The sequence below is a fragment of the Antechinus flavipes genome, chromosome 1 (genome assembly GCF_016432865.1).
Source record: "Antechinus flavipes isolate AdamAnt ecotype Samford, QLD, Australia chromosome 1, AdamAnt_v2, whole genome shotgun sequence".
NCBI lineage: Eukaryota > Metazoa > Chordata > Mammalia > Dasyuromorphia > Dasyuridae > Antechinus > Antechinus flavipes.
The window spans coordinates 50,996,466-51,012,351 of record NC_067398.1 but is presented as its reverse complement, the minus strand read 5'-3'; the positions used below and the strand labels follow the sequence as shown (position 1 = coordinate 51,012,351).

General features: G+C 37.0%; 1 protein-coding gene across 1 annotated transcript in view; it reads left to right on the top strand.

Moving 5' to 3' along the window:
• The window catches only part of VGLL4 (vestigial like family member 4), a 177,318-nt gene that overhangs the window by 17,724 nt on the left and 143,708 nt on the right, over positions 1 to 15,886 (top strand). Inside the window, exon 2 of the mRNA XM_051982414.1 lies at positions 6,466 to 6,542. Coding sequence (XP_051838374.1) covers positions 6,479 to 6,542 — 64 coding nt within the window. The 5' untranslated portion in view covers positions 6,466 to 6,478. The remainder of the gene's footprint in view (positions 1 to 6,465; positions 6,543 to 15,886) is intronic.

Sequence of the window (15,886 nt, the reverse complement as noted above, 5' to 3'; positions counted from 1 at the left end):
ATTTCCAATTCCTTAGGATTCCTTTTGGGTTTTTTTTTTTTTTTGGCAAAAATAATGGAGTGGTTTATTGTTTCTTTCTCTAGTTCATTTTACAAATGAGGAAACTGAGGCAAACAAGGTTAAGTGACTTGCCCAGAGTCACATAGCTAATAAATATCTGAGGCTAGATTTGAATTCAGAACTTCTTGATTTCAGTCTCAGCCCTCTATCAACTGGGCCTTCTTTTTTGAGTCTTTATAGAGTTTCTTTTCTTGGTATTCTCTATTTAAAAAAATATTCAAGCAGTTTGCACTGAGGAATAATGTTCCAGTTAGAAATTGGTACGGTGAAAGAACTTATCATAGAAATGTTGGACCTGTGCCAGATTCCTGAGAAGTCTTGAATATGGATTCTACAATGGATGCAGCCCTTAGCACAGTGATTAGCTTAGGTCTTGGCCCATAATAGGCACTTAATAAATGTTATTTGATTACATTCACACACATACACATACATATAGACATTCTCACATATATACACATACATACATATATGCATATATATGGTATCAATTGTATCACAAAAGTTATAAAGGCATTTACTATGCATTAAAAAATTATGAGTTTTCCTGTTAAACTTAAATTATGATCTAATTAATATATGGGTTTTCATGGAAGCATTTACCTTATAAATTAACACACCCCTGCCCCATAGTCATATGGAGTACTTTTCTACCATGCATATTATCATCTTAATCTTTCCTCTGAGGATGGGGCTCCAAATAGTTATTGGCTGGGTGATACTGTGCAAGTCATTTAAAGACTCTTAACCTTAGTTCCTCATCTAAGGGGTCCATGAAAGGGGTGGACTGGATCACCTCTGAGGTCCTTTTAAGTTTTACTTCTTTGAAGTTGTGAAGCCACTCCGATTTTCTGGCCATTATGGGAAATTATTTCTTGACTTCGTTGCAACTTTTTAGGCTTCCATGATAATACCAGGTATTTTTAGGTTCAAGATAAAGAAAAGATTTTTTTTTTGAATAATTCAAGCTTTCTGGAAATAAGTGGAAGAGGATGCCTTGGAAATAGACTTGATCTTACTAGAGGTCTTTAGTAAAAACTGGATAAGATTTGGTGGGTATTGGACTAAATGTTTTTTGAAATTCCCACTTAGATTCTGTGATTCAACAAATATTAAGGATTTAAATGTTTGTAAATCACTGTGGGGTACAAAGGTTAAAAAAAAGAAACAGTTCCTTTTCTCAAGGAATTTATATTCCATTGAAATGGTTGAAATAGCTTTAAAATTTTTTATTTTTTTAATAAATTTAAACATCAATAAACAGAAATATTTCAACATAAAAAGAACCAAAACACAAGTTTATACACACACACACACATGCACACACACACACACACATCCATGAACTTTTATTATATACAGTTTGTTTTTGTAAGTACATGTTAAATTTAATAAGATAGTAAAAAAAATATTGCTCCACGTGAGTTATATCTGAACTTTTTTCTCCTGAACATTTTATTTTGTTCTGTATGTTTGATGACGCTTCTTTCTTTTTTTTTTTTTTTACTTCATTTTCATGATCCATTCACAGCCTCTAACAGAAACTCCCTTCCCCTTATGACAAATTGTTGTTCAATCTAACTAGAGATTTTTGATGGCAATATTATAAAATCTATGTGGTTATAAGAGTTTCTTTTTGTGACCCTTTTGCCCTCCTTGAAGTATATCCAAATTCATGTTCGTTGTTTCCATGATACCATCTATCCATCTCATCCTCTGTCATCTCCTTTTCCTTTTGCCTTCAATCTTTCTCAATATCAGGTGGATCTTTTCCTTCTTTAGGACTGGGATATAAATTTATTTTTTCCAATCCAGTGGCAGCTGCTGTGTTTTCCAAATCTGCTGGCATATTAGAGTGCAGTGCTTTAACAGTTTATGACAAAGAAATAGGCAAACAAAACCAATTATCCCATTAGCCATGTTTGAAAGTATGTAGCTCCTTTTGTATCTCTTTAGTCCATTATGTGCCTGACAAAAGGTGGGGTCCAGCTTCATCATTAGTTTGGTCACTGATTGGTCACTGAACTGATCAGTCCTAAAATCATTCACAATTGTTTTCCTTTATATTATTTATTTTATTATATGTTATATATTATATTATTATTTATATCATTGAGCTCATTGCATAAATTGTCTTCCACCATTTGCTTATTTTATTCACCGTCAATTCATACAGATCTTTCCAATATCTGTTATATTTGTTTTTTTCATGAAACAAAAATTTCCATTACATTTATATGTCAAAATTTGTTTATTTTTCAGTCAGCCACTTTTTTTTTCTATTACTGTAACTTTTTATAGTTACAAAGACATCAGAAGAGAGTAAATACTCATTAATTAAAGTTGAATTAGGTCCATATAATGGAATATTACTGTGATGTGAGAAATAATGAATATGATGAATGCAGAGAAGCATTCAAAGATATATGAATGATAAAGCAATGTAAACAGAATCAGGAAAACAATATAAAAAATGCAACAATGTAAATGGAAAAAAAACCCTAGCAAATTTAACAAAAATGGACTGCTATGAACCTGAACAATCAGGCCTGATTCCAGAGAAAAGATAAGAGGTTGGGGTTCCCTTCTTTGCAGAACAACATGGGCTATGGGTATGAAATGCTATATATGGAGATGGTTTTGATTGCTGAATTGACTAGTTTTGAACCAAGTGAATTTTTAAGCTATTATTTATAAAGGATGTCTTTATAAATGGGAGGAGGAGGATAGGGCATAATATTAAATGGAAATATTGTAAAAACAGAAGATTATTAATGAATCATTTTAATTTTCAATATGTTTATATATCTGGGTTCTTCTCTTTGTTTTTAATCTCTTTGGTGCCTGTGCCTAGGATTGGTACTCCTGGTCAAAGACTGTAGAGTTTAGTGACAGTAGGGGGAGGATATACTTCCAGAATGTTAAAATTATATTTTTATTAGGTGAGTTCTGTTCTTATTGTGTCAAAGTGCTTAGTTCTATTGACTTTTTTTTTTTAAATAGACTTTGATATTGGAGCATTCTTTTTTCTCCTTACTATCAGAATCCTTTATCAGATAGTCAAATCACTAAGCATTTATTAAGTGTTATTATATACTAAGCATTGTGCTAAGAGTAGGGGATACAAAGAAAGATTAAAAAAAAATAAACAAAACAACTTTTCCTATCTTGAAGGAAACGATGTGTTAACTATATGCAAATAAGACATGTTACAGGATAAATTGGAGATAATCAGAAAAGGTAAGACTCAAGAATTAAGATGGATTAGAACAGACCTCCTGCAAAAAGTAGTATTTCAGCTGAGATTTGAAGGAAAGCTTGAAGCTGAAATGAGGTAGGAAAACATTCTAGGTATAGAAACAGCCAGGTAAAATCAGCAATCAAGAGATGATATATCTTGTTTGAGGAACAACAAGGAAACCAATGTGATTGAATAATAAAGATAAGTGGAGGAAAGTAAAGTATGACTGATGAGCTTTAAAAGCCAAACAAAAGATTTTATATCTGATCCTAGAGATAACAGGGATTCACTGGTGTTTATTAAATTGGAGAAGAGGATATCATTTTAGGGAGATCTCTTTGATAGCTAAGTGAAGGATGGACTGGAGTGGGGAGAGATGAAGTAGGAAGCCAAGTGGCAGGCTAATGAAATAGTCCAGATGAAAGGTAATAAGGACCTGGATCAGGATGGTGGCAGTGCCAGAGAAGAGAAGGTATATTAGAAAGATGTTGCAGAGGTAGAATTGATTATATCCTGGCAACAGATTGATATGGAAGGAGAAGAGGGTTGGGAACTTGAGTGTTGAGTATTCTTAACAGTTATTGGGAACTTCTGAAGAGGACAGGCTTGGGGGAAGGGGATAATGAGTTCAGTTTGGGATACATTAAATTTAAAATGTTTATGGGATATTCAGTTTGAGATGCCCTTATGGACAGTTCTAGAGGTAAGAATGGAGATAAAGAGAGAGGTTAGGGCTGGATAAATAGATTTGAGAAAAACCTGGAAAGACTTACATGAACTGATGCCCAGTGAAGTGAGCTGAACCAGGAGGACATTGTATACTGTAACAGATTATGTGATGATTGACTATGATAGACTTGGTTCTTCTCAGCAATACAGTTATCCAAGACAATCCCAATAGACTTGGGATGGAAGATGCCATCTTCCTGCAGAAAAAGAACTATGGAGACTCAATGCAGATCAAAGCATATTATTTTTACCTTTTCTGAGGGGGGTTTACTTTTTCTTTCTTGTGGCTTTTCTCTTTTCTTCTGATTTTTCCTTTACAACATGACTAATATGGAAATTTGTTTAAAATGATTGCACGTATATAATTCATATCACCTTGCTTGCTGTCTTGAAAAGAGGGGGATAAGAGCAGGAGGGAGAAAAAATTTTGAACTCAAAATCTTGAGTTGAATGTTGAACTGTATAAATATATATATTGTATTTAACATGTTTAACATGTATGGGACTGGCTGCCATCTAGGGGAGGGGGTGCAGGGAAGGAGGGGAAAAATTGGAACAGAAGTATTTGCAAGGGTCAATGTTGAAAAATTACCCATGCATATGTTTTGTCAATACAAAGCTATAATAATAATGATAATAATAAAATGAATATTGAAAACTATCTTTATAATTAGAAAACTATAGTATTATTGAGGGGGAAAAAAAAAGAACAATCAGCACAGAGGCAAGGAAACCATATAAAAGAAGAGAAAGGGTCTAGGATTGAATCTTGGGGGTTATTTATGCTTAGAAGGTGTGACCTGAATGAGGATCCAATAGAGAAAGTGTGGTCACATAGGGAGGAGGAAAACCAAGAAATCAGGGTCACAAAAACTAGAGAGAAGAGAGTGAGTTACAGTCTTAGAAGTTGTAGGAAAGTCAAAGAGAAGGAGGATTGAGAAGGAGGATGAAGGTTTATGGCTTGCATTAAAATCTTTGTCTGAAGCCTTCCCATAATAAGAAAATAATCCTGGTTTCTCAAAGGTTGAACTTGAAGAGGGTGAGGTGCAGCAATCTGTGCCAATCCAGGAAGGCTTTCTATACAGTCTTTATTGATGAATATGATGGCTATAGGTCTGGACTAGGATATTAGAAAGAGGTGGGTCCAAAACCTGCCTCTGACACTTACTAGCAGTATTACCATAAGCAAGTCAACCTCTCTCTTGGTTTCCTTCGTTCCCTCATGAAAGAAAGCATAATTACTGTTTCCATGGACCTTACACTCTAAATCCTTTTTTTGTAATAGCTTTCTATTTTTCCAAATATATGCAAAGATAGTTTTCAACATTTATCTTTGAAAAATCTTATGTTTCAGATTTTTCTCCTTCCTTTCTTTCCTTCCCTCTTCCACAGACAAAAAGTAATTCAGTATAGATAGGTTAAACCTATGCAATTCTTACAAACTTATTTCCATATTTGTCATGCTGTGTAAGAAAAATCAGGTCAAAAGGGAAAAAATTAGAAGAAAAAAAATCAAGCAAACAACATAACAACAAAGGTAAAAATACTGTGCTTTGATCCATATTCAGTCTTCATAATTATCTTTATGGATGTGGATGGCTCTTTCCACTACAAATCTGTTGGAATTGGCTTGAATCATTTCATTGTTGAATAGATCCAAATCTATCACAGTTGATTATCACATAATCTTGTTGCTACTGTATACAATGTTCTCTTGGTTCTACTTATTTCTCTCAGTATCTGTTCATGTAAGTCTCTCCAGGCCCCTCTGAAATTATCCTCCTCCTGATTTTTTATAGAACAATAATATTCGACAACATTCACATACTATAACTTATTCAGCCATGTAATGATCGCATATTTAAAATCAGCCAGAGTCAGGAATTCAGGTTAAGGGAAAATCTTCAATCTTTATTGAAGTGAAGAGGTGAATAAGGATTGCGATAGCAATATAGGCAAGAAGGATTGCGATAGCAATATGGGCAGCTGCGACAGGAAGCCAGCTAACAGGGAGATCTGAGCTGAAGGGGCTGTCGCAATGGCAGTGCAAGCAGTCTCTCCTTCCCCTTCCTTTTCCACTCCCCTGCCTCCACCCGCCAAAATCGTCATTTCCTATACAACACATCAGGACTTGCACAAATAGTGGGCGGGGGCCATTCTTTCTCCAAGCTTATATATTAATAGAGTATGGTCCAATTACTATTTAGCCTCATGTGCTTGGGACCTCAGTGCATCATCTCAAGCCTCAGCCCATTACACAGCCATCCCCTAACTAATGGGCATCCACTCAATTTCCAGTTCCTTGCCACTATAGAAAGGGCTGCTACAAACATTTTTGCATTTGTGAGTCCTTTCCCTTTTTTAAATGATCTATTTGGGATACAGACCCAGTAGTTAGTTCACTCCAAATCTAGTGATTTTTTTTTTTCTTTCAGGCTCCAACCAGGAATGGAGACCCCATTGGATGTTTTGTCAAGAGCCGCATCTCTAGTGCATGCTGATGATGAAAAACGTAAGTCAATAATTGTTTCACAAGTACTTTACGATATATCTTCCTGCAATCCCCAGCATGTAGTAGTCATCAGTGTGGTTTATTTTTTTTCCTTATTCTCAGCATATTTGAATACTCTTAATTTGGGTGTTTATTTATTAAGTATCATCATTTTATCTTATTTCCCCTCATAATCCAATAATCTATGATCTAACCAATTTTGTATTCCCTCCAACAATGCAGATCAAAATTATCCATACCTTCCCTACCTTTGACAACTCTTGTTAACACCTTCAGAAACTTGAATGTCATGGTATTAGAAAGATTCCACCTCTCTGATATCATGGTAATTTCCCAGAATGAAGGATAAACAGTAACAAGAAGAAGGAATACACTTCTATGCAAATACACTTCTTAGGTTCTTTCCATGTTGCCTATTGCCCAGTGGAATACTTGGGCTGCTGGTAGCCTTTGATCTTGTGGTATGACTGATTTGTCCTTTGTTTTCCTTCTAGTTCTATATTTTTCTGGTGATCACCTCTAGAGCACTTCTCCAATATTTCTAACTTGTAGCTAGCTTACATTCACCAAGCACTTCTCCATTTCCCTTCATTTCTTCAGAGGTTATGGTATTCTACCCAACATCACTGGGACAATACAGGTGTTACAAACATGGGTCTTTGTGTCACAGAGGAACTTGGCATCAGTCAAGCCACAGCTAATCTTCCAAGGTAATCCAGCCTCCTATCCATTCACCGAGTCAAATTCATTATTCTTTTGCATTGTCTGTCTCAGACACAGGTACTAATGGATGAGCTTCTGGAGGTTATCAGTCCATCTGTGTATCAGAGATTGGACAATAGACATTCTTCAACCACTTGATCCTTTCTGTATGTATAGTCAGTCAGTCAAGTCAAACAAATATTTATTAAATGCCTTTGTGTGCCAAATGCTGGGGTTACAAAGAAAAGTAAAAGAGAGTTCGTGCTCTCAAGTAACTCACATAGGAGATGGAACATGCAAGTAACTTTATACAAACAAGATATATATAGAAAATAAATTGGAAATAATTAACAGAAAGAAGGCACTAGAATTAAGAGGGATTAGAAAGGACCTCCTGCAGAAAGTGGATTTAGCTGAGATGTAAAGGAAGTTAATAGACAGAGATGAGAAAGGAGGGAGGGTATTCCAAGCATGAGGGGCAGTCAGGGAAAATGTCCCGAGGCATTCCTGTCTTTCTCATCTTTGTTTTCTCTAGTACAATTTCTGTTTCATCTCACGCTGACTTTGGAGCTGTGATGTTAAAGTTCATATGTAGTGATTCCACTGTTTTTGTTGATGAAAAGAATTTATAATAAAAATCTTCACATATCTTTTCCATTCTTCATTTATGTGGTATTCTCCTTGGAGTTTTATTCTCATATATTCTTGTTGTAGCTCTCTTAGTTTTCTTTACACTCTACCTCCCCTTTACTCTTTAGGTTAATGAGATAATAGTCTTCACAATCCACCGTTCTTCTCTGTAAGATTTTCTAAATAAATTTATGTTTGGGGCAGCTGGGTGGTATAGGGCATAAAGTACTAGTCCTGGAGTCAGGAGAATCTGAGTTCAAATTAGATACTTGACATTTCCTACTTGTGTGATCCTGGGCAAGTCACCTTAACTTGATTGCCTCAGGGGGAAATAAATAAAATCAATTGATATTCTATATCAGTATTTCCCTTGACTACCATATCTGTCCACTTGGTTAGGAGTTATAGTACTTGCTAGATGAGGTGGCTTTCCAGGATCTTTTGGTATCCCTGGTATAGCTTTATACTGATTAAATTTTTGTAGAACAGTATTATGTCAATCAAGATTCTTTCCTCCCTCCATTTCCCATTTTTCAGGACCAGTAATTAATTTTAAACAAGTCAGGTTGCAATTTTAATTGTAGTTCACACCTTTATTCATTTTTGTTCTTCTAGCTTTTTGTTAACTTTTTATGTTTTAAAAAGTTGGCGAGCTGACTGTACAGAGAGCAGATTCATGAATGATTAATTTCTCTTTAGTGAGTTGTGTTATTTGGTGCATGCTGTGTTCATTGATTCCTAATTCTTATTTCTAGAATCCATTCTTCATTGATTGACATAAGACTTGTGTGAAATTTCCAAGCCCTGGCCTCTCTCATTCCTTATTCCTGAATCATACTATTTTACCATTCTCCCTATGCCCTCCTTTGCATTAAAGTTACTGAGTATCAAAGTATATGTTAACTTAATTTGGAGAGTCTTATCAAGGTCTTGGTCAAATTTCTCTACATGTTCATTTTCTGTAACAAACATTAATACATAATTTTTCATGATTTTTTTGGGTAAATACTTATGAGTACTGCAGTTTTAAAGTGGCAATGAAATAATGTTTTTTATGCCTTGAATGCATGATAAAATCCATCTCCACAAACTAGGTAGGAAACAAGGTGTCATCTGCAACCTCTACTCACATAACTATGCTTTGCAATTTTCAAATATTTTAATTGGTTGAGAGTATGGAGAAGGCGAAAGGGTAGGTAGGGAGAAAATCTGACTCAGCCTAAGGTCTATTTTTGGGCCGTTCTTATAGAGATAACAGCCTGCTCTTCCAGATCTTGGAAAGACTCAGAAATTCTTCCCTGCACAGGTGGTCATGAATTTACTGCTAAGAACAAAAGTGCAAAGTTTATTTGTGGCTTGAATTTGTGCAAGGTTCTAGTGTATGCTTTTTTTTTTTTTAATAGTATTTTATTTTTCCAAATACACATAAAGATAATTTTCAACATTCATTTTTGTAAAACTTTGTGTTTCAAATTTTTCTCCCTTCCCCTTCCCCAAGATAACAAGCAATCTGATACAGGTTAAATATGCTCTGTTTTAACTCTTGATGCCCACTTCCTAAAGTGTACTATAGGCACAGTATATAGATTAACATTCACCTCGGCTTAATAATCAACACTTCATATTAAATATATTGCATCTATGAAATGGGCCAGGGATAGGATAAGCCTTAACATTGCAACAAAAAGGAAGAAATATAAGATGACAGATCAAGGGAATATCAGGGTCAAGGGAAGCGTTTGTCTGACTGTTTGTTTGGGGAAGGCCTAAAAGTACTTTTAGGTAGCTGGAAGGAATCTAAGTTTAGAAAAATAATAGGGGCAGGGAAGAGAAGAAAGGGAGAGAAGGAAAGGAAGAGAGAACAAAGAGTGAGACAGAAGGAGAATGGAGAGAAGGGAGAGAAAAGGTAGGGTGGAAGAAAGGGAGGATTAATAGAGTAGTTTCTCAAAGGAGTTGGTCAAGGAGGAAATGTGATCAAAGGTACAGTTAAGAGGGTTGGTCTTGGCTATGGAAGCCTACTTTTTTCTCAGAGACTAGGGCAAAGAAATAAAAGACAGGTGAAAATCTAAAAAGGTTTGAGGGAGATGAGGAAACACGTGATGCTTGACTTCAATTTCTTAGTTAAACAGAAGAAAGAAGGTGGAGTGGGAGGTGGCGTTTGGGGTGGGGTTGAGTAGAGAAGAGAGGGGTTAGAGCAGTTGCTGTGGAAAGTGTGGCAATCAATCAGGAAAGAAAGAAAGCATCATTGTGCTGCCCTTGAGATTAAGTGACATGCATTTGAAGTGGACTCAAAAGACATAGTTGTATGACATCCTCTGTCCTCTGGTAGCATTTCCTTGCATGGAAAGGGTTGTTCTGGATGTAGATGGCAGAGGCCAGCCAGCTTTAAGGAGTGCCTCATTGTGCTTAATAGACAATAAGCAAGGGATTCACAGTTGGGGTGTATTGAATTAGTCAACTGCCCATGGTTGTGAATAAGGGAAAGTGATTCCGAAGTAGCCTTGATGGAACTAGTAGAAGAATGAGGAAGGAAGTAACAGAACAACAGGGAGGAATGAAAGGGAGTGAGGGAGAGAGGAAAGAAGGGAGAATAGAGAGAGGGAGCCGAAAAAGTGGGGGGAGAGAAAAAGAAGATTGTGAGGGGGATTTCAGAGTTCAGTATAATGGAGATGACACATTTGGGGTATAATTATGAGATCAAAAGTATAATCATTTTTATAGGCAGCTTAGGTAGGTGGATGCAACTCATGGGATAAAATGTGAGGCTGGGAGTACAACACCAGGTGTGAGTACAGGAGTTGAGTAGAGAGCACACCTATAAGCTAGTTTATTGTTCAGTCATTTCAGTTGTGTCCAACTTTTAGTGACCCCATTTGGAATTTTCTTAGAAAAGATACTGAAATGATTTGCCATTTCCTTCTCCAGTACATTTTACAGATGAGGAAACTGAGACAAACAGGGTTAAGTGATGACATTCCCAGAGTCATACAGGTCCTAAGAGTCTGAGGTCATATTTGAAGTCAGATCTTCCTGAAGATAGTCCTGTTACTTTCTCTATTGTGACACATAGCAGCTCATGAGTTTCTTGAGCGAAAAAGATAAGGAGGGGGGGAGAAAAAGGGGAGGAAGTGGAAAGGAGGAAGGAAGGAAAGAAGGGGGAAAGGAAGAGGGAAGGAAGGAAGAATAGAGGGAAAGGGAGAGAGTAAGCACAAGAGCACCCAAGCCCTCTAGATATCAATAGATTATGACTCCCAAAAAAAGATCTAGATTGGGCAATTAGTATAGACTAATGGAGAAGAAATTGCCGAAATATGGTGGCAGAAGGAGGATATTAAAGAATAAGATTAATACCTGTTTCTCACCCTGGACCAATATTATGGGTTAGAGAAACTTTCATTGAAGAAGTTGGCCAGGGATAGATTCTGTTAGAGACAGTGGGCTTCTATGAATGAGAAGAATGGAAGAGAACCAGGATGAAGGGGCATTTAAATGTGGAGTTCTTGTTCAGAGAGCATAATGAAAATCATGGGTAAAGGGGAATGAGGAAGAGAGTGAATAGTGATAATGTAGAATAGTATTTTCTTTTCATCTTGGTAGGCGGCAGAACCAGAGAGGTCTTTGCCTTAGGGTGCTACCATGGTGGGAAGGCGGTTATATTCCTGTGACTCCTTTCCTTTTTGTCCTCTGCTAGCTCATGTTGCCACATGGATCTTCTCTTTTAGCATCTCAACACCGTGGCACTCCTGACTTTCAGCTTGCTTTTCCTCTTTACCCCTACCCTCAAACATCAGAGAGCTGGAGTGGGAGCAGTGAATTGAACCTCTCCTCTTATACGGACTCCTTCCTTCTTCCTTTGGACTAGAAAGTAAATAAAAAATAAAAGACAGAATTAATTTCCCTCTCTGTATTCTGGGTGCAGATGACAGGTGATGATCTGGTCTCATCTTCTCCAAGAGTTTCTTCTAGTTTCCAATTGGGGGAATTCCTGTTCTACATATTGCAAAGAGAGGAGAGTAATCTTTCCTTTTCTCCTATGCTTATAAAAGTCCACATTTTGATAAGCAGCTAGGAGCACTGGGATGAGTATATAAGGTCACTGCAATCATAGTATGGTCTTACATTAAAATAATCTTTGATTCTACTGTTGCTTCTCTTGGTTTAGAAGAAGGTCTGGCATCATCCTGCCATAACTGTCGTTATTTTAGCTTATTTAGTCCATATCACGGGAAGGAGGGAAAGTATGAAGAATTCTACAATCATTTTCATTGACGTAGTGATTATTAATGTTAAGACACCTTAGGAAATCCTTTCTTACTTTGGAACCATATAAATCACCCTACACTGCCAGAGTCCAACGATTAGATGGCATTTCCCACTATCTAAATTTGTGAGTATGTTAAAAATAACACTCTTTGTAGATCCTGACCTTCCTATTTGATTTTGTCTTTAGCCAAGATTCCTGAGAGCTATAAAGCTTAGATTAAAATTTTCTTCCTTTGATTTAAAAATATGTATGTCCTAACTTTAGTTAACTAAAGGATATCACTTTCCTTAATCCTTTTTTCTCACTTCAAGTCCTCTTTATCCAAAACTCTGAGTGGATGGAGGTCTAGTCTTGGAGTCTGAAAGATATGAATCCAGGTCTATCATTGACCCATATATTAACTGAATGACCAATGCCTATCACTTAATATCTAATTGCCTTCAAACAACTATAAGATACTAATTATAGGCAAGCTGCTGATCTACAGGTATGGAGGGAATTTCCAGACTAGAAGTTCCCTACATCATTGTAACCAGAGGTCTGCACATCCTCCAATTAAACACCAGAAAAATATTCTAGTTTGCTTTCCCAAGTTATGTAAGGAGAAATTTCCCCTTTTCCTTTGAGGTGTAATTAGGCTCTGCTCCTAGCCCCCTCCACCCCCTCTCTTTGGAGGGTTATAAGAAACAGCCCAAGGCTTGCTGTTATAGTCCACTCCAATTACTTTAGAAGAAAGTGGAAGAAAGAAAGATGAAAGATTTCCAGCAAAATCACAGAAGTACTTTTCCCAACAAATCCAGAATGTGGTGAGGGTACAAATGTGATGCTGATTGCACAAGTTCTGGGGAAGGGGAGCAATAAATGACCAAAAGATTCCCTGTGAATGGACCTGGAGAGGAAAACAGTTTTTTGTTTGAATTTCCAAGAAAAAGACTACATATCTATTGGTATAGGCTCTTTATATGGAGGGGGAGGTTGTGGGACATGAGTGTAAAAGAACAGAAGGTTTTTTAGAAAGTGTAGCTAGCAACTCCAAGGCCCAGAGCTATGGGGAAAGAGCTATCTCCCTCTCTGCTGAAGATTATTGTTCCAGTTCTACAGGAGACTTGCTTCTTGAATAGGAAGCAATAGGAGCATTAGCTGGGAAAGCTAAACATAAGAAATCCAAAATGAAGGCAATGTTACCCAGTCAGAGCAGAAAACAAGAGCCCTCATTTGTCATTACTAAGACTTTTTTCTCCAAAGTTACTTGTGATTACATCTTTAAAATATACATGGTTTTACCAATTCAGGAGTTCTATCCAACAACACATATTACATGTCCTGAAGACCTGCCCATCTTGTGCATCCTATTTAAATCCTCATGAAAGCTCAACACTTGGAGGGGCCATCCATCATACTGGAGATATTACTCACTTTCTTCCCACATCCCTATTTGTAGAGAGGATAATAGTGGAGGACTCTGGCCATCTACCTGCTATATCTTTCTCTTCACCATGTAAGCTGCCCATTTTCTTTTCCAGTCCTACAGTTTCTTAATGAAATCCTTTATCTCTGTTCTTTGAAGTTTCTGTTGCCCTTCATATCACACACATTGGCTTCAATGCTTTCCTTCCTCTCCATCCTTACCAATTAAAATATGAGATCCTTGAGGACAGGGGCTGTATCCTTTTTTTCTTTTGGAATTTCTATACCTAATATGGGATGTGGCACATAGTAGGCATCCAGTGCTTTGGGGGTGGTTTTATTCATTGAGATTTTATTGGATGCTTGCTGAGCTTTTTTTTTTTTTTTTTTTTTGGGGGGGGAAAGGGGGTAACTATAGAAGTCTCCTGATATAGCGGTCTGAGGATGTTATGTGTCTAAAAGTCTTTAGTCTTTCCCATTTCATTCCCATACTTCCCACTTATTACTTTCCATTCTTATCTTTTCCTATCTTTGCTTTGAAGTAATCAAATGTCAGAGTACATGTTGTTCTGAAGAGTTCAATTCAATTCAGTAGACATTTATTAAGTGCCTAATATGTGTCAGGCACTTTGCTAAATCCTGGGAATACAAAAAAAGGGAAAAGGCAATCCCTGCCCTCAAAGAAGTTACAATCTAACTGGGGAAGACAACATGCAAACAAATATACAAAGCAAGTTATGTACAGCATAAATAGGAAATTATTAAGGAAAGACACTGGAATTAAAAGGGTTAGGGGAAGGCTTCCAATAGGAAGTAGGATTTTTTGGGATTTAAAAAGACCCGGGAGGTCAGAAGTTGGAGTGGAGGAGGGAAAACCTTCTAAGCATGGGAATCAGCCAGAGAGAATGTCCAAAGCCCAAAACTGGAGTATATCTGGATCAAAAAGTACCTGCTAGGGAGTAAAAGAGATTGGAAAGGTAGTAGAGGACTAAGTTAAAAGGCTTTTTGTGTCAGAGCATATTGCATTTGCTCCTGGAGGCAATAGGAAGCCACTGGAGATTACTGAGGGGGATGTGATTGGATTTGCATTTTAGGAAAATGCATAGGAGCTGAGGAGATCATCAAGTGAGAATAGTAGGAAAAGAGGAGAGGATCCAGGATTGAATTCTGAGGAATGTCCAGAGCTTGGATGGATGGAATAACTTGCTCAAATTCACACAATCCCCAACTATCAAAGTGGGAACTGAGTGAAGGTTTCCCTGGTTACACCATTATCATCGTTCCATTCCAGGGGGCATAACTTAATCAGTGCACGGGACAGTGCTGGGAGCTATTTGATGAAAACATATATTCAGATTGGTGGTCTTGCATTACTGGTGTTTTGAATTTGAGTAAGCTGTTTTATTTGTTGTTGTTTTCTCAGTGATTTTTAATATAGGCACTGGGAAATCCCCAGCTTTTCTCACTATTTTCTTCTTCTGACTCATGCTTGATTAAGAAGGGTGATAACGCATTTGAAAATTGTTTTCTTCTTTGGTGAAGCCTTGATATATCTAATATTTTCAATATTGATGCTTTCTTGATTTCTTTTAAAAGTCATTTTCCCTAATTCTAATCCTAACCCATTTAGAAGGTTATTTCCAGTTTATTCTGTATGTACCTGGTTTGCACATAATTATTTACATATTCTCCCCCCCTCCCCGCAATTGTTTCTTGAAAGCACTTGCCTTTTATCTTTCTATGTCTCCCCAGTGCTTAGCACAGTGCCTTTTAAGCCACAAGTTCTTAATAAATGCCTAATGCCTTGACTTGTTTGGGGGGTAAATTAGGTTCTGGGTACTTTGTTCTTGTCCCTTCTGGGTATGGGGAGAAATTGATTGGCCAAAGGTATTGCTCTTCTGACTTTAAGGAAAAATCAGTTCTTTGAAAGAACAATGTCCTTTAGGATATTTATGTGGAGGAAGCTACAGAAAACTCTGATGGAGAATAGAAAAGTAACCTTTGGGGTCAGTTTATCTAAACCTAAGATGAATGCTGAGGAAGTTTGGAACTCACAGCTTCTATAAATGTCACTACTGCTTATATAGATTGATTCCTTTGGGGGAAAGATTTTTATGAGAGTTGATAGCAAAAGCAGCATTGGACTTTAAATCAGAGAATCTGGAACAAGTCCACACTCCCTACTCCCTCCCCAAAGGTGTTCAAATCATATACCCTCGCTGAGCTTCTGTTTCCTCTCCCGTAAAATGGGGATAACTATATAACAGGCCACTTTATAAGGTTGTTGGTTGCCAAGTGTTGTGAGCCCTTCCGTAAATGGGAACTCGTGTAATTTAGGGCA